Source organism: Musa acuminata, chromosome BXJ1-9, assembly GCF_036884655.1.
Source record: "Musa acuminata AAA Group cultivar baxijiao chromosome BXJ1-9, Cavendish_Baxijiao_AAA, whole genome shotgun sequence".
Lineage (NCBI taxonomy): Eukaryota > Viridiplantae > Streptophyta > Magnoliopsida > Zingiberales > Musaceae > Musa > Musa acuminata.
Window position 1 is genome coordinate 11,220,693 of NC_088335.1, and position 27,805 is coordinate 11,248,497.

Consider the following 27,805-nt stretch of genomic DNA (forward strand, 5'->3'; position numbering starts at 1 on the left):
AAGAAGACGTGTTTCCGAGGACAAAAAAAGAAAAACAATAAGAAGATAGATAGATAGATCAGATGTAAAGGAGCGGTGTTGCAGTACCCCCTTTACTTTCCCGAATCCTCCCAATTATTTCCCCCTCTCTCGGTGTGACTGTCCCTCTCTCGGCCTCTGTTGAAGTGATCAGCACAACTGACTAATAAGCTCGCCCCCTTTCGACTCAAAGCTGCAGCAGCGATTCCAGTGTGTCGTTCGGTGCGCCTCCGCCTCTTGCGTCTCTGGATCCGTCGCCATAGTTTGTCCCTTCTGCCTACAGCACCGCGTGTGTTCGCTGAATCCGCCTCTTTGAAACCCTAGATTGGGTGGAGTGATCGGCCAAATTGAGGAGGAGGAGGAGGAATAGAGGGGTGGGGAGGAGAGGGAAGGTGGGTGGGGTGCATTAATTATGAGGGTGCCGTGCTGTTCCGTGTGCCACTCGCGGTATGACGAGGAGGAGAGAGCCCCCCTCCTCCTCCACTGCGGCCACGGCTTCTGCAAGGCCTGCCTGTCCAAGATGTTCGCTGCGTCCGCCGACACCTCCATCTGCTGCCCCCGCTGCCGCCACCCGACCGTCGTCGGCAACAGCGTCCAGGCCCTCCGCAAGAACTTTCCTATACTCTCCCTGCTCGCCTCCTCCCCTTCCTCCCCGTCCTTCGATTACGACTTCACCGATGACGATGAAGATGATGGCGGAGGAGGAGGCGACGGCGAGGAGGACAACGAGGAGGACTACTTTGGTTCCGGCGGTCGGTGCAGGAGGACCGGCTTCTCTTCCCATCCCTCGGTGTCGGGTTGCTGCTCTGCCTCCGGCAGCAGGGCTGCCTCCACCTCCGCCATCGATCTTGGGTCTCACCATGACCTCAAGCTGCTCAGGAGGCTCGGAGAGGGCCGGAGGGTGGGGTACGAAGTTTGGTCGGCCTTGCTGTCTATGGGTTCCTCTTTCTCCTCGGGTCAAAATGGTCGGAGGTGCCGGCACCAGGTGGCGGTGAAGCGGGTGGCAATCACGGAGGACATGGATGTGGTGTGGTTGCAGAGCCGGCTGGAGAGCCTGCGCCAAGCCTCCATGTGGTGCAGGAACGTGTGCGCATTTCATGGTGTGAAACGGATGGATGGACACCTTTGCCTCGTTATGGACAAGTTCAACAGCTCCATCCAGTCAGAGATGCAGCAGAACAAAGGCCGTCTTACGTTGGAGCAGATACTCAGGTTCTTATCTTCTTATTATGCTTTGAGTGAACTAATAAAAATGCACATTAACCAAGCACGCATAGAAGTTTCTTTGATGTGTGGATTTAAGGCTCTTATACATCAGCTACGAATAATGTTGATATCTGTACTTAACTAAGTTATGGAAAATAAAAAAAAACGAAACCTATCATCACTAGGGATTGGTGAGAAGGCTTTGAAAGCCTTTTGCTTTCCTAATTCAAATCAGGAATGTATTCAGAAGGTCATTTTATGTTCCTATTTTTACTATGATTGGACTGCCGTTTCCTATTTTCACTATGTAGGCCTCTCACTTTGATTAGTAGTTTTCTGTACCATGCTGGAGTAGACCCAGATCCAACCAAACTGGATTCATATTGGTTGAATCCTTCTAAGCAACATATTGAAGGTTGCAACCAATTGTCCCAGTCCGAACCAAGGTGAACGGTCCTATATTTTGTCCTTTTTGATAGCCCATATTGCTGTCTAAGGGTGACCAGACCTTGGCTATGCTCTGGACTGATGGAGGTTATGAGCTTTGATAACACCATAACATTTTCATGTAAAAGGAACCATGTATTATGAACATGAATTTTCATCCTTGAAGATTCTTATAAATTTAACAGATCAGTATGAATGCAATGCACATGCAGCCCAGTTGACAGTCATTTAGTAATACGCTAAACTTTGATCAACAAATGGAAGCACCACAATTAATCATATGTTTTTCCATATCTTCCCTGTAAACCAACACATATTTATTTTGATCATTTGCTATAATACTTAGTTTGAAGTCTCTCGTATCACATTGATGAGTTGTTCGTTTTCGATTTCCCTAGTTGTGACATCCAATTGTTTAGAGGTTGTGGTCTCTCATGCTTATGCCTTTTATTAATTGCAGGTATGGGGCAGATATTGCCCGTGGTGTGGCTGAGCTCCATGCAGCAGGTATTGTTTGTATGAATTTAAAGCCATCAAACCTTCTTTTGGATGCAAGCTGCCGTGCGGTGGTCTCAGATTATGGGCTTCCGGCTATTCTAAAAAGACCTACATGCCGGAAAGCTCGATCTGTTCCTGAGGATTGCCCTTCAAGTTTGCATTCATGCATGGACTGCACAATGCTAAGTCCGCATTACACAGCACCAGAGGCATGGGAGCCATTGAAGAAATCACTAAATATATTTTGGGACGACGCAATCGGTATATCTCCAGAGTCAGATGCTTGGAGTTTTGGATGTACGCTTGTTGAAATGTGTACTGGCTCTGTCCCGTAGGTGGTCTAAACCATTTCCTTTGTTCCTCGTTGCATATTTCCCATTAAATGGTGCATTAAGGTGTTTTTATGCAGATGGGCTGGCCTAAGCGCAGAAGAGATCTATCGGGCTGTTGTAAAGGCACGGAAGTTGCCTCCTCAGTATGCCAGCATAGTGGGTGTTGGAATTCCTAGAGAGCTTTGGAAGATGATTGGAGACTGTCTGCAGTTCAAGCCTTCAAAGAGACCAACTTTCCATGCAATGCTAGCAATATTTCTTAGGCATTTGCAAGAAGTTCCTCGGAGTCCTCCTGCTAGTCCGGATAAGTAAATATTAAAACTGCTGATGTTCAATAGTAACAGTTAAATATAACCGTGTACATATAATAAATTATCTCTAGTCTTACAGTTTTGTTGTTATCGTTGCATATTAAATTATCTCTAGTAATTTCCCTCTTGTGATGCTGAAGTCCACTATAAATTGAAGAAATAAGAATGGACCTTATATTAGAAAATAGTAAACAATTTAGAGCATAACATATGACAGTTTGGTTCTGAAAGGTGGCTATTAATTACGGACTGAAGCTTAACATTTCCCTCCTTGACTCTCCTCTGCTGAATAGGAATAATTGTTTTGGTCCCTCATTGCATGTTTTTAACTACAACGGTTTAATTCGCATATATTCATGCAGATTCTTCTCTTTACAAAATTATCTTGGCCAGAATTTGCTCAACTTCATTAATACTGGTAACAGACAACTGGATAGTTAATTTTATCACAGCCTTTTTCTGCATTCTTTCTATTGTGATGACCTTTCTTTTTAGCTACCAAATATTTTCAAACAAAAAGGCTTGGTTATGCTGATGACAATGAACTTAGGCTACAGAATACATTTATGAATCACTTGTCCAATGCCATGCAACTGATTCCCTGTGACTTCCCCAGTCCTACGTGAGGATCTTTTATGTTTTTTTTTCCTTCAATTCCCATGTCAGGCGAATTTATTCTCAAAAAGTAATACAAGTTCATTTATATTTATCAAAGTTTTTCATATCCTATCTGCTTCCCACAGTGATTTTGCAAAGGCTACTTCAACAAATACCATGGAACCTTCCCCGACATCTGTTTTGGAGGTTTTCCAGGGTAATCCAAATGATTTGCATCAACTTATATCCGAGGGAAACTTTTCTGGTGTTAGGTATGTCAAAGGTCTTGAGATTCTTCCTATAGTGATTATCAATTTAATATGTTCCTCTGTTGTGAGGATTTACATTTTTCTTTCTTTTGTGATAGTGATCTGCTGGCCAAGGCTGCATCAGAAAAGAACAACTCAGTTGGTTCTCTTTTAGAAGCACAGAATGCAGATGGACATACTGCCCTGCATTTAGCATGTAAGCGGGGTTCTGTTGAGCTTGTGAAAACCATTTTGGCATTCAAAGAAGCTGACGTGGACATCTTAGATAGAGATGGTGACCCTCCAATCGTGTTTGCTTTGGCTGCTGGTTCTCCAGAATGTGTCCGTGCTCTGATTAGTAGATCTGCAAATGTTAGTTGTAGGCTGAAAGAGGGTCTTGGTCCATCTTTAACCCATGTTTGTGCTTTTCATGGCCAACCCGAATGCATGCGGGTAGGTCATATGTCATACTTCAGGGCATGGTCTTTTTGTTTCGTGGACATTTCCTCAATTAAAAAACTCCTTTAAACTTTTGCAGGAATTACTTTTGGCAGGAGCTGATCCAAATGCAGTGGATGATGAGGGTGAATCGGTTTTGCATAGGGCCATTGCAAAAAGATTTACTGATTGTGCTATTGTCATTTTGGAGAATGGAGGCTGTAGATCAATGAGTATTCTGAATGCGCAGAGGAAAACGTAAGAATTTCCAACTGCCTTATTTTTTGAAATGTTCTATTTTTTAAGGCTGAAAGCACTTACCTGTATTTTCTGGACATGCACAACTACTTTTCTTATAATGACTCATGCATTATGTTCAGGTTTATATGTTTAATTTGTTTTTTCAATCCTGATTATGTCTTGGTAAAATTGTTGCTAAGCTGATGTTTACATGCTAATATGATTTCCATAAATCCACCCTGAAAAACATATCAGTGGTTTGTGTCCTTTGCAGATTGATGATAGTGCACTGTGCACCAGATTATGAATCATAAATGGTGTTGTACATTTCTTTATCTGAGTGGTCATATAGAAGCCTTCCCTGCTGGTGCGTATTATTTAATGGAACATGCAACTCATAGTTGATGTAGGACTAGAAATGGAAAGAGTGCTTTGGCTAATTGATGGTAGTGCACCACATTAAAATTTCACCTAAATGGAGCTGCACACTTCTTTATGCAAGTTGTCATTATAGAAGCCCTTCCTAGTACTAGTAGCATGCATTTATTTAAGGGAACATGTAACATATAGTTGTAGGACTAAGAGCAGAAGAGTGCTCCATTAACTGTTTGATATGGAACAATATGTGACAACTAGTAGCATGTATCACTTCAGCTTTGGCTGATTTGGATCTGTAGGTTCTGAGCTTCAATTTTCTGCTAGGGTTCAGGGTTTTAGGGATTTTTTAATTGTGAGTTGGGGTTTTGGAGGATTAGAAGTGAATAGGAGAGAATTTGGGGTTGTTGTTGGGAAAAGATAGTACTCGGTCCTTTTTTGGTTCCTAATATAGTTCTTGGTTTTAACACTAGTTGCCCCTCTCACATGGATGATGAATCACACCAATAGGGGAGATACTTCCTTTTTATAATTTTATTGTAAACCTCAATATCGTTCCTAGTTCGTGGAGAATTGGTCTTTATATAGGGTTACAAATATGATTTAATAACAAAATTTTTTTAAAGCAGTAAAATTCATCTATTTGAAGTCTCATGAAGAGAGACTTCTAGAACTTTCAGTAATTTTTTACGTACTAGCTTAAGGGTTTTTGCAACCCCATATGCACCTAAAATAGGACTCAAAACTGAGATATCAACTCAAAATATGACAGACATTTTCTAAATAGCAATTGAAATTCAGACCTAAAATTCATTTAAAAAATACTAAAAAACACTTGTCTCAGAGCCTGTTTTAATCGAAAGTCATCTAACGCATATCATGGTTTATCATGAGTTTCTTATATATCAATTGTTGTTGCCTTGAAATAGATTCTTTCTTTTGTTGGCCTTTCACTTTTACTTTCTGTAGAGATGTGGTAGTAGAAGTCGAACTATTTCATCAACATAGGCTGTTGCCTTGTTTTGAGTCATATTGTGGTCAATTTCTTGCTGAGTTTTTATTAAGCTTTCTTTGTTTTTGTTGTTTTCTGTTTCTACATAAAAATTTTAAACCATTCAATATTTTGCAAGTTTTTAAAAGCAATATAAAGTTTTGTTCTGTAATAGCAATATTATACTTTTTGACATGAGATGCTCTTGTTATAAATTGGTTCTTAAAATTTCATGATAAACATAATTTAGGACTTCCTGATGGGATTTTGTATATATTATCCATAATGGGAGTCATAGCTTTTTTATTGTTGCTCATCTTTTTTATGAATAGACCTTTGCATATGTGCATCGAGACATGGAATGTGGAGGTGGTGAAGAAATGGGTTGAGGTGGCATCACAAGAGGACATAGATGAAGCCATAGACATATCAAGTCCCAATGGAACAGCATTGTGCATGGCTGCAGCTCTTAAGAAAACTCGTGAAAATGGTAATTTCCATTTTATAAACTATATTATGCTGCTTTTCTACTATAATTGAATCTTCTCTATTGGAATCTTAATAATTTAGAAAAGCTTCTTGGTCAACAGAATGGAACACTGTAACAAATGGTGCCAGTAAAGGATGGATGATCTTTGTTTTTGAACTATAGGAATTTAAACTAGATTGCTTCTTGGGGTATATAGGAATTTAAACACAGCAATGTTGTCCATTGCTGAGGACAAGCAGGGGTCAGATGTCTTAAAGTTGTATATTTGCTTACTGGTTTCACGGGCATAATCTTCTACGGAACTGGACTTCTTTCATAAAGTTAGGCATCGAATTTCACTTGTACATCAGTTATGAAAAGAAATTGAGCACTAGCACATGCTGTGACTTGTTGCAACTGGTTGGTGTGGCGCATGCCAGACAACAATGAAGTCAGTAAGTTGCTACACATGCCAGTGGTTCTTCTAGGTCAGCTTGTTTATATATGCCATTTGGTGGCACAACATAGTCAATGGTCTTTGTGGCTGACAGCAAGTAATGGGTGCTATAGACCACACAACTAAATATAAAAGGATTTTTTATACTATCAAAATGAATCATATAATTTATTAAAACAGAGATCCAAATTCTAAATGTTCATAGAGTCTAATGCAATTGTTTTATGTAAAAGTGGATGCACACAATATCAATGTATCAAAATGAAACATGATTGTCACCAACAATGTTAAATCACATATTTTAATAATAATATTAAAATATCACACATTCATACTGTAGTCTCCCATCATTTTATTATATCACTACCAGAAGAAATTAGATACCATCCATTATATGGAGAAAAAAGAAAGATATGGCAAATGAGAATCAAATGTTATAATCTGTTATGGTGTGGCCTATTCCCTGGGCATAGTCAGGGCTTTTTTGGCCTCAAATCAGACTTCCCAACTGTCAGAAAGGCTCAAATAAGGGCATACATAAACTGGGTTAGTCTTCTGTGGCTTGTTATTGTACAAGGCATCCATTCTGTAGAATTGGGCCCAAAGGAGCTTGATCTAAGTTGGTGTGAGCCTGGTCCAGTTAGGTTCATGAGTGTCTCAGCCAGATGGAACTCCTACATGGATTTAGAGGTCTATATTTCTTTAGAAGGAACTGGACAGTGCAATTCTAGTTAGAGTGAGAGTGGATGGAGCAAGGCTTTTGATGCTAGTTCACACCTTGGCTGATGGGCAGCCAGTATAATATGTGATACTGATTGGTAAAAGGAAGTATACTGGGTGTATCAATGGGACAAGCAATAACATATATTAATGGAAATAGAAACAAGGATGCAGACCAGATCTCTTTCCCCTAAAATAGAATCCTTCCTCATTCATCGTCTTCCTTGCTTCGTATCTTATCTTTTTTTTTTCCCTTGCATCACATTGATTGGTGATCAACCAAAAGTAATCAAAGAATTTAGGACTGCTTGCAACCCATAATAGAGGCAATTATTATGATTTTGAAACAATTGAAGGATTCAGTGTAATAGTTGAAGAGGTTTTGGTCTGATTTGGTGATGAATTGAACAAGACATGCCATTACTACAGTTTTGTGCAGTTTTTATGAAACTGGGCGGTCAGCTGCAGACCAAGAACACCTGTTCAGTAAGTATAAGGCTAGGTTCCATTCGCCAACCAGAACCAACCAAGTGGTCCTATTATGTTCTGGAAGTCTTGATCTCTTATGCTGCCTTTATGCATTTGGCTGCATCCAAAAAGCCACTTTCTAGTTACTGCTTCAAATGGGTTATTCTTTCACCTCGACCTACTCGGTCACGATGAATGCATTATGAATGATGGTAATGCTCCAAACATTGAGCGTGTTGCCATGTTATCGGAGCATTGCTGATCTGTGACCATTTTACTATAAAATGATGTCAATCTTATTCAGATCCACAGACCATAAGATACAAATTTGATTTTCAAAAGTGAAGGTTAGATCCGTTAAAATTAAAGCTAGGTATATGCACATCTATGCTAGAATAGATCTGGATGGATCTAGCCTAAAATCTTGAAAATCCAGGCTTGATCTATATGGATCTATTCTAGATCCTCATGGATAAAGCCTTAAATTTGCAAATATAATGTGGATCTAGTCTAGATTTGTGAAGATAGATCCGTGAGGATGAAGATTTTGTTCTTGTGAATATAGCCAGATCTTGGCTTTATTTTTTTGTGGATCTAGGCTAGATCCACAAGAATGAAGCTTCGATCCCCACAGACCTAGCCTAGATTTGTAAGGTTCCAGGCTTGATATTTGTGGATCAGCCACAAATCGGTTAAGGTAAAGTGTCTAAATACTAACCTAGTTTCATAAAATAACTGATAGCAATAAATCCTAAACTAATTGCAACCATATAGAGAGTGATTATATTAAAACTTAAAAGATTATACTCAAATTTATCCAATTTTTTGTGAAAATATGGTTCAGAACTTGGGATTGAACTTGGTGATTGGAGTTTGGGGGAGAAAATGGGTGACATTTGAAAGGGATTGAAAGAGGAAATGAGAGGAAATGAGAATGAAGGGGAAAGTGGCAGGGCTAAAAAGAAGCCATGGATCTCTTTTGGATCCAAGAACCACACGTGAGGTTACGGTCTGGTAATAGTGAAAGAACCAGGTGAAGGACCGGTGTTGGCCTAGTTCATGTGCAGGTTCAGGGGCAGACCAGTGAAAGCCTAGTGATATGTACATGTCTGCTTGGTTTTTTGAACCCTAGATGTGCAATAAAATTTACATATTTTTTAAGCTTGGTGAGTGCCTTTTGCTGCTAGCATCTACATTCTCTCATCTTACACCTTCCCGTTTCCAAATTTGTCTTTACTTTCTTCTCTTTGTATTTTCCCGTTCTTCTTCTCCTTCTAGCTTGTTGCCAAGGAAACCATCAGATTATTAGATTTTCTATCTGCCATCTTCAGCAGCCATTCAACCAATCAACAAAGCTTAGGCCTTCTGCTGCACAAGATTTTCAGGCAAATTATTGGGTACAATTTTTTTATTGGTTAGTTTTATTAGATAATGTGCTTCAGTTTTATTAGATTTCTAGAAGGAAGATATTCTTGGACTATATAAATTATGAAACAAAAATATTTTTCTAATGACTAGCATATTGTGGATCAAGAGGCTTTCTGCAGGTTATTATTTTTGGCTAAAATATTGTCGGAGTCTTTATATAAATACAAATTTGCTCTAGTAGTGGGATTCATTATTTTATTTTAATTACTTGTAAATACATGATTGTGGCCTTAGGGACTTAGTGTTGTAGATTTGAATTAAGATGGATTTCTGAGTCATGAAAAATTTACATGAAGAATAAGCCATTATCTACTTGCATTCTGCCATGAACATGTACAGCATATTCAGGTTTAAGTGTATGGTTTATGCTATTTGATAATCATACCCTTTTGGTAATTTGGAATAGGATCCAGATTTACTAGAATTTTTTAAAAAAGGAGCACATTAAAAATTTCTGGAGTTATAATGAGGAATTTGAAGATAAAAAAAATGATTGCTTTGGTGGTAACTTGGAGATAGCATTCGTTGAAGATGAAATGCATTATTGATATTCTTGGCATGTCTGATTGCGGAAGACCTTATTACTATGTATTAGAAGGTAACACGATTATATTCAAAAAAGACATAGAGGGGAAGTAAGACTAAAGACAACTTGATATCGAAAAGAGAGGAAATGTAGACCTTGGTTGGTCTGAGGTTGTTGCCCTTAATAAGCTAAATGGATAGAAATGATCCACTTGGTTGACTTGAACAAGTTGCAATCAGTTTTGTGTTTTTCATTGTCGTTTTTACTGCTGCTATTGCATTAATGTTGCCCTTGTCCTTGTGGAAGCCATACTAAATTTTCTGAAAAATATAATCATCTTCTGGTGGTCAATTGAGCTTGTTTCCCATTAACCAACAAATAATGTACTATCCAAGAAGTTTGGCTGTGTGATTTTGCACGATGAGCAATTGTCTGTGATGGTAGAAGACGACAAACCAAGGCTGAGGCATGCACAACATTTAAAAAAAAGAGTGCTAGATCCTCTTTTTTATAAAATGGAGTGCAATGACAACAAAGCCACAAAATCCCAACTACTTGGGATCGGCTATGGATCTATTGTTGTCATTGTGCTATGAAAAAAAATCATATCAATTGTTAAGTTAAACATATTTAAATTTTTATTTATAGTTTATAGTAAAGTCTTTTGAAGTTTCCTTCCTCTCGTCTCCTTGTACCACTATTACTACTAATAGTAATTTTTGTTTCACCTCTTTATAAATGAAAGACACCCTGAACTATTTATAGTTTCACTACTAACAGTATTTAAATGTTGTACATCTTCAAAATTTGTAATAGTCACCATAAATTGGATGCACTTGATGCTTGGCTCCTTGCCTGTATACCAACGATTTCAATAGGCGCTCGAGCGACGCCTCGCCTGAGCGCCTCGGTTCATGTCCAGGCAGCGCGCTTCAAAGAGGCGTCGCCCCGAAGCGCCCGGTGCTTGGGCTCGGGCGAGCGCCTTGGTTAAACCAAGCAACCTCGGTGCTTTAGTTAGTTCAATCAAACCAACTAAAGCACCGATATCAGCTCCCAGCATCCTTCTCGCGACTTCCCCAACCCTAACCCTGCTCATGATTTTATCGTCGACATTTCCTCTCCGGTGCTGTTGCTCTCTGCTGCCACTGTCACTGTCACTACTCGCCGCTACCACTATCGCTGCTCGTCGCTCCTGCTCCCGCTCCTGCTGTCGTTGCTCGCTGCTACCACTACTGCTGCTCTCAATCAGGAGCATCGGTGTTACTCTTATGTTGCACTCTCTCTACCATTGCCGTTGCTCGCTGCTGCCACTGCTGTCGCTGCTTGCCACTGTCGTCGCTCCCGCCCTCGCTGCCGCTGCCTTCTTACTCTTACTCATTCTTCTCACATCGACTCGATAGTATACTGTTAACAATATATTAACAATTTACTGTTAACTGTATGCTAGTAACCGTATTTTTTTATTTATTAGATTAATAATATATTATTTTGATTTTAATACTGTTAATTTTTATTTATTTAAAATTATTGTTATTGTTTTGAATTTTGAGACTTTTTGCTAATGTGATATTATGATTTTGCAATCTTTAATCAGTGGAAATCCTTAAGGGAAAACCAAATGTGGGCAATTCTTTTTTGTCTGTATGCCCTTAAGCTTTACTGAAATCTACTTTAAGTTTGTCAATTGGTTATGATAAATAGAAAATGATATTAATTGGATGGAGAATTTGCTAATAGCGTTCACACTTAATCAGTTTTCTATCTTCTCTATTTTCCTTCTTTTCTTTTGTAACGTCCTGCTTTTAATATATTTAGAAAAACTCCCATTCTGTTCATCCAATGTGATTGATCTAACTTATTTAGCCTTGTCTCAGCATCAAATTTTAGTGTTTATCCCGATATGGATCCTAGTTTCCTTGCTCCAAACTAATTACTAAAACAAGTATTCAGCAGAACTATTGATCTCTGAATAGGTTCTGTCAGCTTTTATATAACTTTTACATAGGTGTCTCAGTTAAACTAGAGTCTCTAATTAATTCAAATTCTAGTTCTATCATCTCCTTTGAAAAGAAATAAATTATTTTATGGCTTAAATTGGAGTTTTAATCATTCAAGACAGCTTGGACTGCATCACCTTTTTTTCGTCGACGTTTCCTAGCTTTCTGACATAGAGGTGAAGAAGGTCAAGTCTAAGGCCTTAATAATCAATGATGCACAAGGCTTAATTTGAATGAAAGGTTGTGGTGGATATTCTAGTACAAAGAAAGGAGATCATAGTTTTTCCTTTCAGGAGTAGGCAGGGTAAGCTATAGATTAGTATGACAGTCCTTTCTATTGTCAACTTCTGTATGCTAGAAAGTTTTTGACTTAATTTTATGACACTAATAATTTGGTTTCTTAGTCTCTCACTCTAGCTTTGGCAGCCTCTAACATCATGTGACTGAGGCTATGATCCATCTGTCTGTGGAAGTTTGGCCCTATGGAACACCAAATGCACAGGAAAAAGTTTGAGTTTTCTTCCCTTGTCAAGACTTGATAGATATTTTATCCATTATATTCAGTGATTTAAAAAGCGCTAGGCGCCAAAAGGCGTCAAGGTCCAAAAACGCCTGAGGCGCTAGGCGCTCGCCCAGGCACTCGCCCGAGCGAAGCGAGGCGCTAAAATATAAAAATATATAATATAATTAATAAATATAATTATTTAAAATTTTAAATAAAAATATGCTATTAAATTAAGAAAATCTAAGATACAAAATCACAATGTCACATTAACAAAAAGTTTCAAAATTCAAAACATTAAAATTTTACATCAAAATTATTCATCATAATCAATATTATCGTCATTTTCACATAAATCATCTTCATTGAATTCGTCTTCTTCCTCTTGTTCTTCGATTCCTTCCTCTTCATCAAGATATGTTTCATTCTCTGTGTCTTCAACAATAGCAGGAGCCAAGCTTGATGCTTTTGCACTCATTTTTCTCTTTGACATCTGTCTTGTATATGTTTGTAATTCTCCAGCACCTGAAGCTCTTGCCACATCTCCCCACGTCAATCTATCATCTTCAAATACAAGCTCGTCTTCAGCATCTTGCAAGTTAGCACCCATTTCTCCTACTAACCACTCATTTGAATCATCAATATCTTGCAATGAGATTGAATCAAATCTATTTTTCAAATCTTGACGAGTCTTCAAAGCTTGATTATACTTTATGTAAACAAGATCGTGCAATCGTTGATGTTCTAACCGATTTCTTCTCTTCGAGTGAATCTGTCATATCATATAATTTAAAAATATATTAATACATATATCTAAATAAATAAATAAATTAAAATAAAAATATTTAATAATACTTACATGCTCAAAGACACTCCAGTTTCGCTCACAACCCGAAGCACTACATGCCAAACTAAGTACTTTGATAGCAAATTTCTGTAAGTTTGGGGTGGAATTTCCAAATAAACTCCACCATTCAGCTGTAAAATTTATGTTATTATTAGCAATAACATAGTAACATAATATATATGAAATTAATTATATCAAATTATTAATACCTGGAGAGGTAGTTGTCCTGGATCGAACGGCAATTGGAATTCCAAAAAGACCTTCAGCATTTTTATATAAAGATAATTCATGAATAATCTTATCTTGAACCTCAATGCTGGGAACTAATCTTGCAACACACTGATATAACCCACCCAAAACTTCTGCATCAAATCCAACAGATTTAATCTTATAAAAGAATTCAGGGTTCAAATAATATCCTGCTGCATGTAAGGGACGATGAAGTTGACAATTCCATCTTTCGTCAATGATTGTAAAAATTTTCTCATATTTTTCTTCATTTTCATTAAAAGATCTTTTAATCGTCTCCTTTGCTCTATCCATAGCCTCATAAATATATCCCATTGCAGGCTTATTTTCATTATCCACCAACCGAAGGACTCGAACAAGAGGGCCCATTACCTTTAATATATAAACTACATGATTCCAAAAGGATGACATTAAGATGATATCAGCAGCCCTTTTGCCTTTTGCTTCTTTTGCCCATTTACTTGTCACCCATTTCTCAGAGGTAAACATATTTCTCAAAGTATGTTTTTGACGATGCACGCTCTGTAATGTCAAGAATGAAGTAGTAAATCGGGTAACACCATGTCTCACTAATTCTTTATTTCCTGTAAATTCTCTCATCATATTCAAAGCCCCAATGTGATTATAAAGAAATCCAACAACAAAAATTGCCCTTTCTAAGGTTTTCTTGATTTCTAAGATCTTTCCAATATCTTCCAACATTAAATCAATACAATGTGCTGCACATGGAGTCCAATACAAGTGTTGTCTTTTTGATTCAAGCAATTTACCTGAGACAAAGGATAACAAAAATGATAAGACTTAAGAGTTTAACACACTTAATTGAAGATAAAATAATTAACAAAATCAAAAGATGAATATTACCTGCTAAAACATAGTTGCTTCCATTGTCGGTTATGATTTGAACGATATTTTGTTCTCCAATTTCTTTCACGAAGTTGTCAAGTAAATCATATATCTTGTCTCCAGATTTTACAAAAGATGAAGCATCTATTGACTTCACAAACATAGTCCCTAAAGAACAATTAACCATAAAATTAATTATACTCCTGTGCCTCCTGTCAGTCCAAACATCTGACATAATAGAGCAACCATGTGTTGCCCATGATTCTTTATGACCCTTTAGTAAGTCATTTGTATAATTCAACTCTTTTTGTAGCAATGGAACTCGCATCTCATAATAACTTGGAGGTTTTAATCCTGCACCATATCTTCCAATAGCTTCAATCATATCCTTAAAACTGTCTAAACGAGTTGTACTAAGGGGAAGACCAGCCTGATAGAAGAAGCGAGCAATGTGCTGAATTGTTCTTCCTCTTATTTCTTTATCACAAGCATCACTTATATTTGTTTGTCTCAATTTTAAGCCTCCTGCTTGCCCTTGTTGTTTCTGGGATCCTTGAAGCATATATAGATCCATCGGTCCTTTTCTACCTTTCTTAGTACTCATAACTTCTTTTCCCTTTTTGTCGTATACTCTTTTTTCACTTGGGTTAATACTCGCAGAATAATCTTCTTCTTCATCCCTAAGATGTTCAACACTGTCTTCTGATAAATTCCCATAAGATTCATTCTTTTGTGTCTTCTTTTCATTCATATAATTCAGCAACTCTTCTTTTACCTCAGGTGGACATTTTTTGCAAGCTGCTGCATTCTTGAAATTTCCTACTAGATGTTGTTTTGTACGAAAAATACCACCTCTGGTAGTCTTATCGCAGAATATGCAAGTCACTGCATTAGGATCTTTCGGATCCTTCAAATAATTATACTTCCATGCAGGATCTTTTTTTGATACCATTGGAGACTCTATTGAGTTGCTCTCTACACTTGCCATTTTTGTTGAAACCTAACAATAATTTCAAATAAATAAAAATTAACAACATTAAAATCAAAATAATATATTATTAATCTATTAACAGAAAATTAATCATTTTAAAATTCAAATAAACTTAATATTAAGAGTATACTGAGCTGGAGAAACAAGGAAGCAGCGGCGGCAGCGGCAGCAGCAACGGCGAGTGGCAGCAGCGGCGACAGCGGCGAGCGGCGGCGGCAGCAGCGGCGAGCGGCGGCAGCAACAGCAGCAGCGGCGAGCGGCGGCAGCGGGAAAGGGAAAGGGAACGGAAGGCGCGAGCAGCGGGAGGCCTCGAGGGAGGCGCGAGCAGCGGGAAGGCTCGCGGGAGGGCCCGCAGGAGGCGAGAGGGCTCGCGGGAGGTGCGAGCAGCGGGAGGCGCGAGCAGCGATAGCGGCAGCGGGAGCAACGACAGCGAGCGACGAGATCGCGATCGGGATCGGGATCGGGATCGGGATCGAGAGCGGCAGCGGCAGCAGGTTAGTGTTGGGTTAGGGTTAGGGTTAGGGTTGGTGTTATATCGGTTTAGTTGGTTCGATCGAACCAACTAACAACCGAACTAGGACCGAACCAGAGCTAAAATTCTGGTTCGGTCGCCTTGGTTTACCCAGGCGCTCGCCCGAAGCGCCCAGCGCTTGGGCTCGGGCGAGCGCCCAGACGGCGCCTGTTTGAAGTGCGCCGCCTGGGACATTAGCGAGGCGCTCGGGCCTCGCCTCGCCTCGCCCGAGCGCCTAGGCGAGCGCCCGAGCGCCTTTTGCAATCACTGATTATATTTGACACACTGCTTTTCTTATCTGTGTTCTTTTTTCTAAAACAATATGTTTATGTATGTTCTTGTATGAACTTAATTCTTATTTCTCTTTAAACGCATTTAATTGTCCTATTTAGAATGTTGTGTTTCTTCTGGAAATGTAAGAGAACCATAAATATTTTTTGTTTGCATTCTTTCTCTTAGATGCTCTTCGTACTGATCAGCTTTGTTTCATGTTAGGAATGAACTAAAACTTTTTTTTATATAAGAATTAGTGTGAGCTTTGAGATGCTTGTGTCATATTAACATTAATTAACTGGTTGGGAACCTTTTGACAGAGGGTCGGGAACTGGTTAGAATATTGCTCACTGCCGGTGCAGATCCCACAGCCCAAGATGAAATGCACTTCCGGACAGCTTTGCATACAGCAGCGATGATCAATGATGCAGAGTTAGTGAAGGTAACATAGGCCTATCCATAGTTTTAAATTTGATTAATGTTAACTAAATAATAGTTACACATTTTACATTTGTTGCTTTTAGTGTTTCTTGGATAAAAAAAAAGGTTTCTTGGATCAATACTAATATTTAGTGCCCTGTTATTACTTATGGCTAGATAATTCTGGAAGCTGGGATTGATGTGAACATAAGAAATGCCCAAAATACAATACCCCTCCATGTTGCACTAAATAGAGGTGCAAATTCATGTGTTGGTTTGCTTCTAGCTGCTGGAGCAAACTGTAATTTGCAGGTATTATGACTACTTCCTAGTTTAGTTTATAATGAAGTTACTTCCTGTATAAGTTTTCAAATATGCTGTTTATATCTGAGCACTTCATTTTGCAAGTAAAAGATTTACTTCCAATATCTCAACATCTTCGTAGAAGCTCTGTGGACAAGTTTTCCTATAGTTAATAAATTTCTTTGACAGCATAATTTTGACACTGTTCAGCATCTCAAAAATTGTCTTTTGCATATCTTACAATGATTCTGACTAGATGATGTTCTTCTATTTCCTTTTCATCTTTAGACAATTTTGATGAGTCAAAAGTTCAGAAATGAACAGTTTAAGGAGTCTCAGTTCACCAAGTTTGATGGTTTCAATTGTTTTTTAGTGCTTCGGTTGAAAAAGAACAGAAAAATGGCAAAGATGAGATAAAGGTAAGGTATTTGTGAAATGGCTCATCAGACAAGTGATCTGGATACAAGTGAATTGAGTATCATATTCTGAAATATATAAGAGAAACTGCTTTTACCAATTAGGTTGCTCTTCCCAGCCGTGGCAAATGGTCTGGGTTAAAAAAATAGTGAATATTGATGCCAGACAAACTTTTGCCACCATTGTCTCCCAAGGGGAGCAATGTTGAAGTCACAACTCTTTTAGATTGAATTCAAATAAATTATGGTTTATGTTTTAGAGTATACAATTAAGGTTTCAAGTTTCAAGAATTTAAGTACCCTCCCTTATGAGTAGATTACTTGTCTTTCTAAAACATGCATAACATAGAATCCTTCTTTCATCAGACATTTGAGAAAATGGTGGAGAGAATAAAATTGACCAAGGCAACTCTGGATCCACGGGAATGGAATTTTCTTTCAATTCATCTTGTCCATAATCAAATTCTTCAGTAATAGGTTACTTTACAATTTTGCGCAAGTATTTAGTTTTGATTGTGTCATCTAATATATTTGTGGGTGAGAAGGATAAACTGCAATGCAAAAAGTTGTTCGAGATGTCTGTAATTTGGGTTGGACCTACCCTTACATGCTTTAGAATTATCATAGTTACATTTTGTGGCATCTATCGTTGAAATTTGTTTGTACTAATATACTAATCTGGCTGAAATTCATCAGGATGATGATGGTGACAATGCCTTCCATATTGCAGCTGATGCAGCAAAAATGATACGTGAAAATCTCAACTGGATTGTTGTAATGCTGCAGTACCCATCTCCCGATGTTGATGTGCGAAACCACAGGCAAGGGCTGACCCTGTAACTTAGTTGAATCCTCTTGCTGTTTTATGGTCAGATTAATGCCTTGTTCTTGTGGTTCTCGTATAAATTGTTTCAGCAAAAGAAGCATAGAACTTGTTGACTCACTTGTTTTCTGCATTGCCTACTTGATTATATGATCAGTTTGTTATTATCTTACTTTAGGGCCCTTAGTCGTTGTTCGATCCTCATAAATCAATAATCTTTTAAGTAATTATGCTTCCATTATCTTGGCGTAAAGGTTGATACAATATCATTTTAGCTTTAATTTTCAGCAAATAAGTACTTTCTTATTTTGAGTGGAAAGGTCCAAACCAAAAAGAACATTCTGGTTTGTACTGTTGATACAGGGGCTGGACATTGCGTGATTTTCTTGAGGGCCTGCCTCGAGAATGGATCTCCGAAGCATTGGTGGAAGCACTCCTGGACAAAGGAGTTCATCTCTCTCCAACCATGTATGGTGAAAGTTCTTGGTCTTTTAAATTCTGTGACTAGATATATTTCCATGTATGTCAGAATAAATTATTTGTATATATTCTAACAATCATAATTGAATGCTTTATTTAATTGTACCTGTAATGTTTAATTGATATCTGATACCATTTTAACAGATATCAAGTTGGGGACTGGGTGAAATTCAAAAGAAGTGTTGAGAATCCAACATATGGTTGGCAGGGTGCAAATCACAAAAGCATTGGTTTTGTCCAGACTCTCCTGAATAGTGACAGTTTGGTTGTATCCTTCTGCACTGGAGAAGCACATGTTTTGACAAACGAGGTTATTAAGGTGATTCCGTTAGACAGAGGACAGCATGTGAAGCTAAAGCCTGATGTTAAAGAACCAAGGTACATCTGAATATTCTAGGCATCAATTTTGACTTGACTTATCGATGTTGCCATATAATTCTGCATGAGAATTTGAACTGAGTTGACTTTATGGATTAAAATTCTCGGTTTCAATACCAATATTAGTTCGGTTTGGGGTGTCCTATTGATACTTGGTATGAGTCGGTACCTGCTGGTATGGTCCAGATCAGGCACAAAGCAAGATGAGGAACTGGAGGCGGTGGAGGAGGAAGAGGAAGAGGAGGCATACCCATAGGAGGAAGTGTTTATGTTGCAGCAAGAAGGAGAAGATGAGAGACTAACAAAGAGAATGAAGATCGGTATTGGTACCACGTAAAGCAAGACAGACTAACAAAGAGAAGAAGAAAAGCAAGACAGTCATGATATTTGTAAAAAAAAAAAATTAAGATGGGTATTTGTACCATGTGGTAGACTTATTGTTCGCCATAGGTCTGCTTACTGCATGCAAGTCCAACATGGTGAGTTTACCAGGTGGCTTAGTCCTTCCAGGACCAAAGTAGGCAAAATCTTTCGGCTCATATCTTGGTTGGTTGCTAGACCGTTAAATACTGGCTTCTACCAATCAGTTTGGGAAGTATTTTAACCATGGTTTACTCTTGAGATTTCAACTCTTTTTTAATTCTTTTTATCCACATTAACTTTGTTAACTTTAACTATTCTGGGTCATGTGATGCAGTAAAACTTTGCTAATGTTGAGTCAGCCAAGCAAGGTCAAGGACTGTAGTTGTATATGTTTGATGTTACAAACACAATCAAGTTTAATGAGTTCATCTTCTTTTTTTATCAGCTAACTGAAGAAATACATAGCAGAAATGAATGCTTCAATTCAGGGTTTGCTGTCCTTATGCATACCGTCCAATAGGGGTGGTACATATTGGTTCGATAGGATACTGATACATAGACCACCATCTACCGGGCGGTATCGGTCACTTAACCTCGTATCGGGCGATACGGGGTCTGTACCAGGCGATGACGATCGAAATCTGATCGTTACCAATCTGTACCAATCGGTAATGGTCGGATTTCGATCGTTACCGATCAAGGGCTGAGATTATCCTATTTCAAACGGTTAATTTGATCGTTTAAGACTTAGAAAAGGGTTTTTTAAACCCTTTCCTCACTATTTTGACTCATTTCATTCTTTCAATCTCTTATACTCAAACTCTTTCACTCATATCTCTCTTTTATTCCCATATTTTTACTCTTCTAAACTCATCAAAGCTACAATTTGTGGATTGGATCAAATTTAGGAGGCTAATTTGGGAGGATTAAGAGGAAAAATACTCTAATCAAGAGGTTAATTTGAGGGTGGTGCATGGACCGAGGAGCAGAATTTTACACATGCCACTCAAGATTCAGATCATGGAACTCGACGAGGTACTGATCAAGTTTATGCATGAAAGGGAAAGGAGAGGCCAGTGGATGATTTTTAATAGATACGCTAGAGCCTTCATGACGTAGATATAGATCGAAGCTCATCATATTCACAGTCGTCGTATTATGGAGAATCTTACGGCCAACAACAATATGGTGATAGTTGGTCATACTCAGTGATTTAAAAAGCACTAGGCGCCAAGGTCCAAAAACGCCCAAGGCGTTAGGCGCTCGCTTGAGCGAAACGAGATGTTAAAATATTAAAATATATAATATAATTAATAAATATAATTATTTAACAGTATTAAAATCAAAATAATATATCATTAATCTAATAAATACAAATACATTACTGTTACTAGTATACAGTATATTGCTAACAGTATTCAGTATACTGTTAACAGTATACAGTATACTATTAACAGTATACTTTCAAAAGAGAAGGAAGAGGAGTGTAAGGGAAGATCGAGGGTGCAGCGACAGCGGTAAAAGTGAGCAGCAGTGGCGAGCGGCGATAGCAGCAGCGGGAGCGACGACAGCGGCAGTGGCAGCGAGCAGCGACGAGCAGCAGGAGTGTGAGCGGTGACAGCGGTGAGCAGCGGGAGCAGGAGCGGCAACAGCCGCAGCGGCGGTAGCGTGAACGCGAGCAGGGTTAGGATTGGGCAGCGATAGCTGATATCGGTGCTTTAGTTGGTTCGATTGAACCAACTAAAGCACCGGAGACCGAACCAGACCTAAAATGCTGGTTCGGTCGTGTGGTTTAACCCAGGCGCTCGCCCGAAGCGCCCGGCGCCTGGGCTCAGGCAAGCGCCCAGGCGGCGCCTCTTTGAAGCGCGCCGCCTGGAAGTGACGCGAGGCCCTTGGGCCTCGCCTCGCCCGAGCGCCTATTGAAATCATTGGTCATACTTTTTTTAGCAACAATATGATGATCGATCTGACCATACGGAGCAACATATCACTAGCGAGAGTAGAAGTTATGACATTCTCTATGCTCCACACTAATACATGTCACATTCATCGTTGCCTCAAGACCCGCCTCGGACACATAGTTCATGAAGATCAGACTATGACCATCACTACATTGATACACCAATGACATACGATGTATCAATACACTGTCGTGGGACCAATTTCAGGATTGGGTCTGACAAACATATCCCATTGATATACTGATACATAGGATGAAGGATCTCGATCCACCACCTATGGAGTCTCGTTTTTTTTGGTAGAACTAGGTGCATCCATTGATTGATTATTGAATTCATTTGAATCTTAAAATTTAAGTTGTATAAAAAATAATATATTAATTCAAATAATTTTTTATAGATAATTTAATATTAATGAAAGGACGATTTAGAGTGTATAACAAAGTTACTTTTCAAAGCCCGAAAATATGTGGCATTATTCTTTCCTAATTTACATTATTTTTGCTAAAATTGTATTAAATTTATACTTATGTCTAACTTAAAAATCCTAATCTAATTTTTCTCTATTTTCTAAGTATTTTTGGAGGGTTTTTTTTTATGATTTTGAGTGTACCATCGGTATGCCTCGGTATGTACCATACCAAAAAGGGCTTGATACACCAGTATGAACTGAAATTGTAATCCTTGCTTCAATTGATGTATATAAAATAGCATTAGCGGACATGTAAACCAAGCATCAATGTTCTTGAATTAGTTGATATTTCTAGATGTTGCTATTTGGTCAATTAGCCCAACAGCATTCTAACTCTTTAGTGTTAATGTGTTGTTGATTTTCATTGGCACAGCTGATTTTTACTTTGAGGTGAGGGAGCGGCAATGCCAGATTATCATTCTTATGGTGGTGCAGTTATTTATAAGGGTGCATGTAGATAATTTGGATTAACTTTTTGAGCAACTGCGTTATGTAAAATTTCTTAAATCCCACATGAATGCTATGAATGCATAGCTTATGCATGAATTTGATCAGTTTTTTCAAGGTCTAGCTTGTCAACTAGGCAAATTTACTTGGATTGGAATTTGTCCTGGTCAACAAGAATGACTGATCCATCTTGAGTTTCCTTGTTCATGTCAGTCTTAATTCGAACCAAAGACACCTAAGAACACCCCTAATCATCCAAGAGGGAGGAGGAAGGGAAGTGGACCATGTTTTTTACCTCTTTTTGAATCCCATTAGGGGCTGGCCATCCATAGGACAAAAAAAGCTAGGGCCATCATCCCTAAGGCAGGTACCACATGCCTCATGGGTACCTGACCAGTTCATGAATTCAGTAAGGGATTGCCAGGGGCAGGCAGAATACTAAACAAATAATGAGGGAGCACACCATAGTTATAATTTCAAGTCTTTATTAGGTTAGATCAAGTCAAAGCTTTCTTGATTTGTAAAATACATTACTTCGGTCCCTTGGGCAATTCATTGAAGTGATAATAAAGCTTTCTATTTCCTTATTCTTTTTATTTTTTTTATCTCTTTTATATTTGTCTCCCTCTCTTTTCTCCTCCTCTAAATTTTCTTTTGGAGGTTGTATTATTATCCCTCAGAATTAGATTATGCTTGATAGGAGGTGACACATCCAGTCACACATTTAAATCAACAACAGTTTAATTATGTAATACTACCCATGTTATTTTAATTTTTAAAATTCTATATGTAATAGGACATGCTACTAAATTAGTCTTTATGCTCATGATGATATTTTAGTGGAATGTGATTGTATATTTATTTTTTAGTTTTACTTGTGCTTTGTGCAAATCTTTATATTTCTTGTTTCCCATAATTTTTTCATTTTATTGAATTTAAGTATTTGGGCTTTTATGTCTCCAAAATTAGCTAAGAAAAAGGGTGATTACTGCCCATCGCTCCTGCCAATACACGGTTTGAAGGATGTGCAACTGGATCATGTTATTCCTAAAAGCCATGGTGGTGACCTATATTGACCTATATGTCCACGATCACCTCTTAGAAGCACCATAGTTTTGTCTGTTGCTTTTGGCGCAAGCTGGCTCTTGACCATGTCTCTTATATTTTGTTAGAACACAGGTTTTATAAAAAGTAACAACACAAGGAGAGAGATGATAGAAGAAAAGATTGGAGAAAACCAAAAACTTCCACTAGTGTCTGGACTTCCAACACAAACTCTATTTATGGAACATGACAATTCAATGTTATATGAATCGTTCCTCTTCTTACCAACTCCATATTCTAAACCAAAACACATAATGTAATAAATATTTAATTTGTGTCCTATTTTATTATAAATTGGAACAGATTGAAGGCATCATTTGGCATTTTATTGTTTACACTTCTCAAATTGTGTTAGTTTTTATGGTTTTTGTGTTGTGGATCCAATCGTGATCCACCTGCCAGTAGTTGGACAAATATGGTCTCGTGGTACAGACCATTGTATCGCCCTGTATTTTTTGATATTAATGGGAGCAGAAATACTAGAGAAATATAACCTTGGCGACTTGCAATCAATTGAAGTCTTTAATCTTCACTTGAGGACATAAGTTGTATTGGAGATAAGAGGCAAGAGCTAGAATTCTTGTTCTTTATGTTATCTTCCTCTCTTGTTCTTTAACTTCAGATGAAGCAGCAGTGACACTGCGATTATCTAACTGAGCCCAAAAGGCACTTTTTATTAATAACCTGTTCTAGTATTCAGAAATCAAACCTAGCCAGGCCGACTATAAACTTAAAAGAACTGGATAGTCTAGAGCTTAAATTGGGTCATCTCTCAGTATGAGATGATCCATGGGCTATAGAAAATAATTGGCTTTCAGCTATAGAAAGGGTCACACAACAATTATATAGCACTTTGGATGTCTTGCACCACTTTTGTTATCTCACTTGATTGCAATAAATGATATCTTCATAAAAAAAAATTTTCTATTGAATGATTGAAGATAATCAATACTTCTAAAATGTTCTCTGCCTATTCCATCTTTTGATATTGCTATAGTTTCACTTGATATGGTAGTCTTACTCTTGTCTAGTCTAATATCCTTATTTTCTCATGTTTGCTACCATAGAAGTTTTGGATTAATCCCTATTAATCTCTTTAATTAAAAAAATATCATTAACAAACATTTTCCTCGATGAAAGTTTATTCTGAGTATGCCTAGTTAGTTCATTGTGAAAAAATAAAGTGATAGAACTAAAGCTTTTGGTAAAACCTGCAGTGATATAGAACTTACTGAGATGCTCAACTTTATATCTATCTTTTGTCACCTCAGTATAACTACTAGACACCCCTTTTGAAAAATCCAACACACGATATTTCTGGGACCTTTATCATACTGTTTTCTAAGTTAATAAAAGACTGTACAAACCCCATAGTAGAATTCGTAGAGTTTTATATTTTCACAATCAGACAATTTTGTTGGTTATTAGCTAACTAATGCAACCCTGTTTTCTGTGTTGGTTATATTCTGGTAATTGGCCATAATTCTTTAGATACTGCTTTCAGTCCTTATTCAATGTGTTTTAATTTGGTATAGAATCACTTTGTTGCCATCAATATTGATTGTATTTCCCTATATTAGGTTTTTTTTTGTTTTTAGGATGTACTGGCATACCTTGTTGGTATGCCAGTATGGACCAAACCTGTATTGGTCCGGGCATGGGCCGATATGGATCTAGGACGAGAAATCCTTTTTCTTCATGATGTTGGTTGTTCTCTCAAGCTGAGTTCATTAATAGTTGCTATTTATTGTTCCTTCTACAGATTTGGATGGCGTGGTCAATCACGAGATAGCATTGGGACTGTACTGTGTGTTGATGATGATGGTATCTTAAGGGTTGGTTTTCCTGGAGCATCCAGGGGATGGAGAGCTGATCCTGCTGAAATGGAAAGAGTTGAAGAATTTAAGGTTGGTGACTGGGTCCGCGTTCGCCCCTCATTAACAGCTTCTATTCATGGCATGGAAGCTGTAACTCCTGGAAGCATTGGGATTGTGTATTCCATCAGACCTGATAGTAGCCTTTTGCTAGGTCTTTGCTATTTGGCTACTCCATGGCACTGTGAACCTGAGGAAGTTGAACCTGTTGAACCTTTCAGGGTAAGTGAGATACATGGTTGTTAGATAATATATGATTTTCAGTTTTTTTTCTTTGTTACTACACTTTTTTTGTCCTTTTTTGAAATATATTTTATTCACATTCTCTACTTTAACCTTTTCAGATTGGTGACCAAGTATGCGTAAAGAGATCTGTTGCAGAGCCTAGATATGCTTGGGGTGGTGAGACACATCATAGTGTGGGAAAAATAATTGAGATAGAGACTGATGGTCTGCTCATAATTGATATTCCAAATCGATCAACCCATTGGCAAGCTGATCCTTCTGATATGGAAAGGGTCGAGAACTTTAAGGTACTTTTCTCTATAAATTTGATCCTCAAAAAGGCATTGGCAAATATCATATCTGAAATTCCAAATCCTTGAAACAAATGTGGTGTGCAGGTTGGTGACTGGGTCAGAGTTAAAGCTTCAGTACCATCTCCCAAGTATGGATGGGAAGATGTCACACGAAACAGTATTGGGATAATCCATAGTCTAGAAGATGATGGCGATATGGGTGTTGCCTTGTGCTTCAGAAGTAAACCTTTCAGCTGCTCAGTGGCGGATATGGAGAAGGTGCAGCCCTTTGAAGTAGGAGAAAAGATTCATTTGATGCCATCCATATCTCAGCCACGACTAGGATGGTCAAATGAAACTGCAGCAACTGTTGGGGCAATAACAAGAATAGATATGGATGGAACTTTGAACGTGAGACATTTATCTATCTGCTAACAATAGTGTTCTTGTGTTAGATTCAGCATAATTATTTTTTTCTCTATTTCCTCCACAAATTATTGTTTAATGCAGATTAAGGTTGCTGGTAGAAGTAGCTTGTGGAAAGTTGCCCCAGGAGATGCCGAGAGACTTACAGGCTTTGCAGTAGGAGATTGGGTGCGTTTGAAGCCAAGTCTTGGTTCTAGACCCACCTATGACTGGAACAGCATTGGGAAAGAAAGTGTAGCTGTTGTTCATAGCATACAAGACTCTGGATACTTGGAGTTGGCTGGGTGTTTCAGGAAGGGGAAATGGATTACTCATTGCATGGACGTTGAGAAAGTCCCATGTCTGAAAATAGGGAACTACGTCCGGTTTCGTGCTGTAATTGTTGAACCAAGATGGGGCTGGAGAGATGCTCGGCCTGATTCTAGAGGCATCATAACTGGTGTGCATGCAGATGGAGAAGTCAGGGTGTCCTTTTTTGGCATTCCAGGGCTGTGGAAAGGAGACCCTGCAGACCTTGAGAAGGAGGAAGTGTATGAGGTTGGTGATTGGGTCAGGCTTAAAGATGTATCAGGTTGTTGGAAGTCCCTGAAACCTGGAAGCATCGGTGTAGTGCATGGAATAGGGTATGAACAAGATATGTGGGATGGAACCGTTCATGTTGCGTTTTGCGGTGAGCAGGAGAGGTGGGTGGGACCTGCTGCGCACCTTGAGGCGGTAGACAGGCTTGATGTGGGGCAACGGGTGAAAATAAAGAAATGTGTGAAGCAGCCACGATTTGGTTGGTCCACCCACAGCCATGCTAGTATTGGGACTATATCTTCTGTAGATGCAGACGGGAAGCTAAGAATATATACACCAGCAGGATCTAAAGCTTGGATGATTGACCCAGCCGAGGTGGATAGATTGGAGGAAGAGAAAGTGCAAGTTGGTGATTGGGTCAAAGTGAGGGAAGCTATTCTGACCCCAACATACCAGTGGGGAGATGTGACACATGCCAGTGTAGGAGTGGTGCACAGGGCAGAGGATGGGGAGTTGAGAATTGCTTTCTGTTTCAGAGAGAGACTATGGGTATGCAAAGAGTGGGAGGTGGAAAAGGTGAGAGCATTCAGAGTAGGTGACAGGATAAGAATAAAACCGGGTCTGGTGATGCCAAGGTGGGGATGGGGAATGGAGACATCTGCTAGCAAGGGTGAGATCATGGGCATAGATGCTAACGGGAAGCTGAGGATCAGGTTCAAGTGGAGGGATGGAAGATTGTGGATAGGGGATCCAGCTGATGTTGTTCTTGATGACATCTCAACCTAGTCCTGTGCTATTGATAACTGCTGCTTGTAGTAGGGGTTTCAGCAATTCTTTCTCTTTATTCTTTCCTCATTCCACTTCTTTTGGCCTGCCGCCGGTAAAGTATCTAAGCTATTATAAGTTGGATCTCAAGCTGGTTATATGAGATTGCATAACAAGTGTCAGTTCTAGAGACAAATTTCTTAATGCAACCAGGACATAAAGCAGCATTTTCTTGGTGAGGAATGTAGTAGTCAGTTTCTCCTCCTAGTTTGTATCCATATAAACTATGGACGTACTACTGTCATTGTGTTAGTCTTTGATGCTGGTGTACAGATTCTCATATCTGACAGGTGCTTGAGAAAATTGTTGTCGTCGTTGTTGCTCTTGAAATGTCGATGATTTTTAGTTTCTACAATTCTCTCTGTGAAGCTCTGTGAGCACATACATAATTTCTACCCGAAAAGGAAGAAAAAAAAGCAAGTGTGGCCGCTTGCGTTTTAGTATCGATACTTAAAACGAAGGGCTGCTTATGTGGATTGAAGGGGTACGATGGA

At 38.7% G+C, this 27,805-nt stretch overlaps 1 protein-coding gene across 1 annotated transcript; it reads left to right on the forward strand.

The window, feature by feature from the left end:
- Positions 1–27,666, forward strand: LOC135593199 (E3 ubiquitin-protein ligase KEG-like). The gene is made up of 16 exons (XM_065083063.1): positions 1–1,230; positions 2,132–2,500; positions 2,579–2,809; positions 3,556–3,681; positions 3,777–4,110; positions 4,196–4,353; positions 6,034–6,191; positions 16,306–16,427; positions 16,583–16,717; positions 17,821–17,945; positions 18,311–18,415; positions 18,572–18,805; positions 24,912–25,245; positions 25,368–25,556; positions 25,647–25,952; positions 26,052–27,666. Exons 1-16 carry the CDS (start codon positions 431–433, stop codon positions 27,270–27,272), a joined length of 4,947 nt encoding a protein of 1,648 aa, XP_064939135.1. The 5' UTR covers positions 1–430; the 3' UTR covers positions 27,273–27,666.
- Positions 27,667–27,805: the final 139 nt, after the last annotated feature.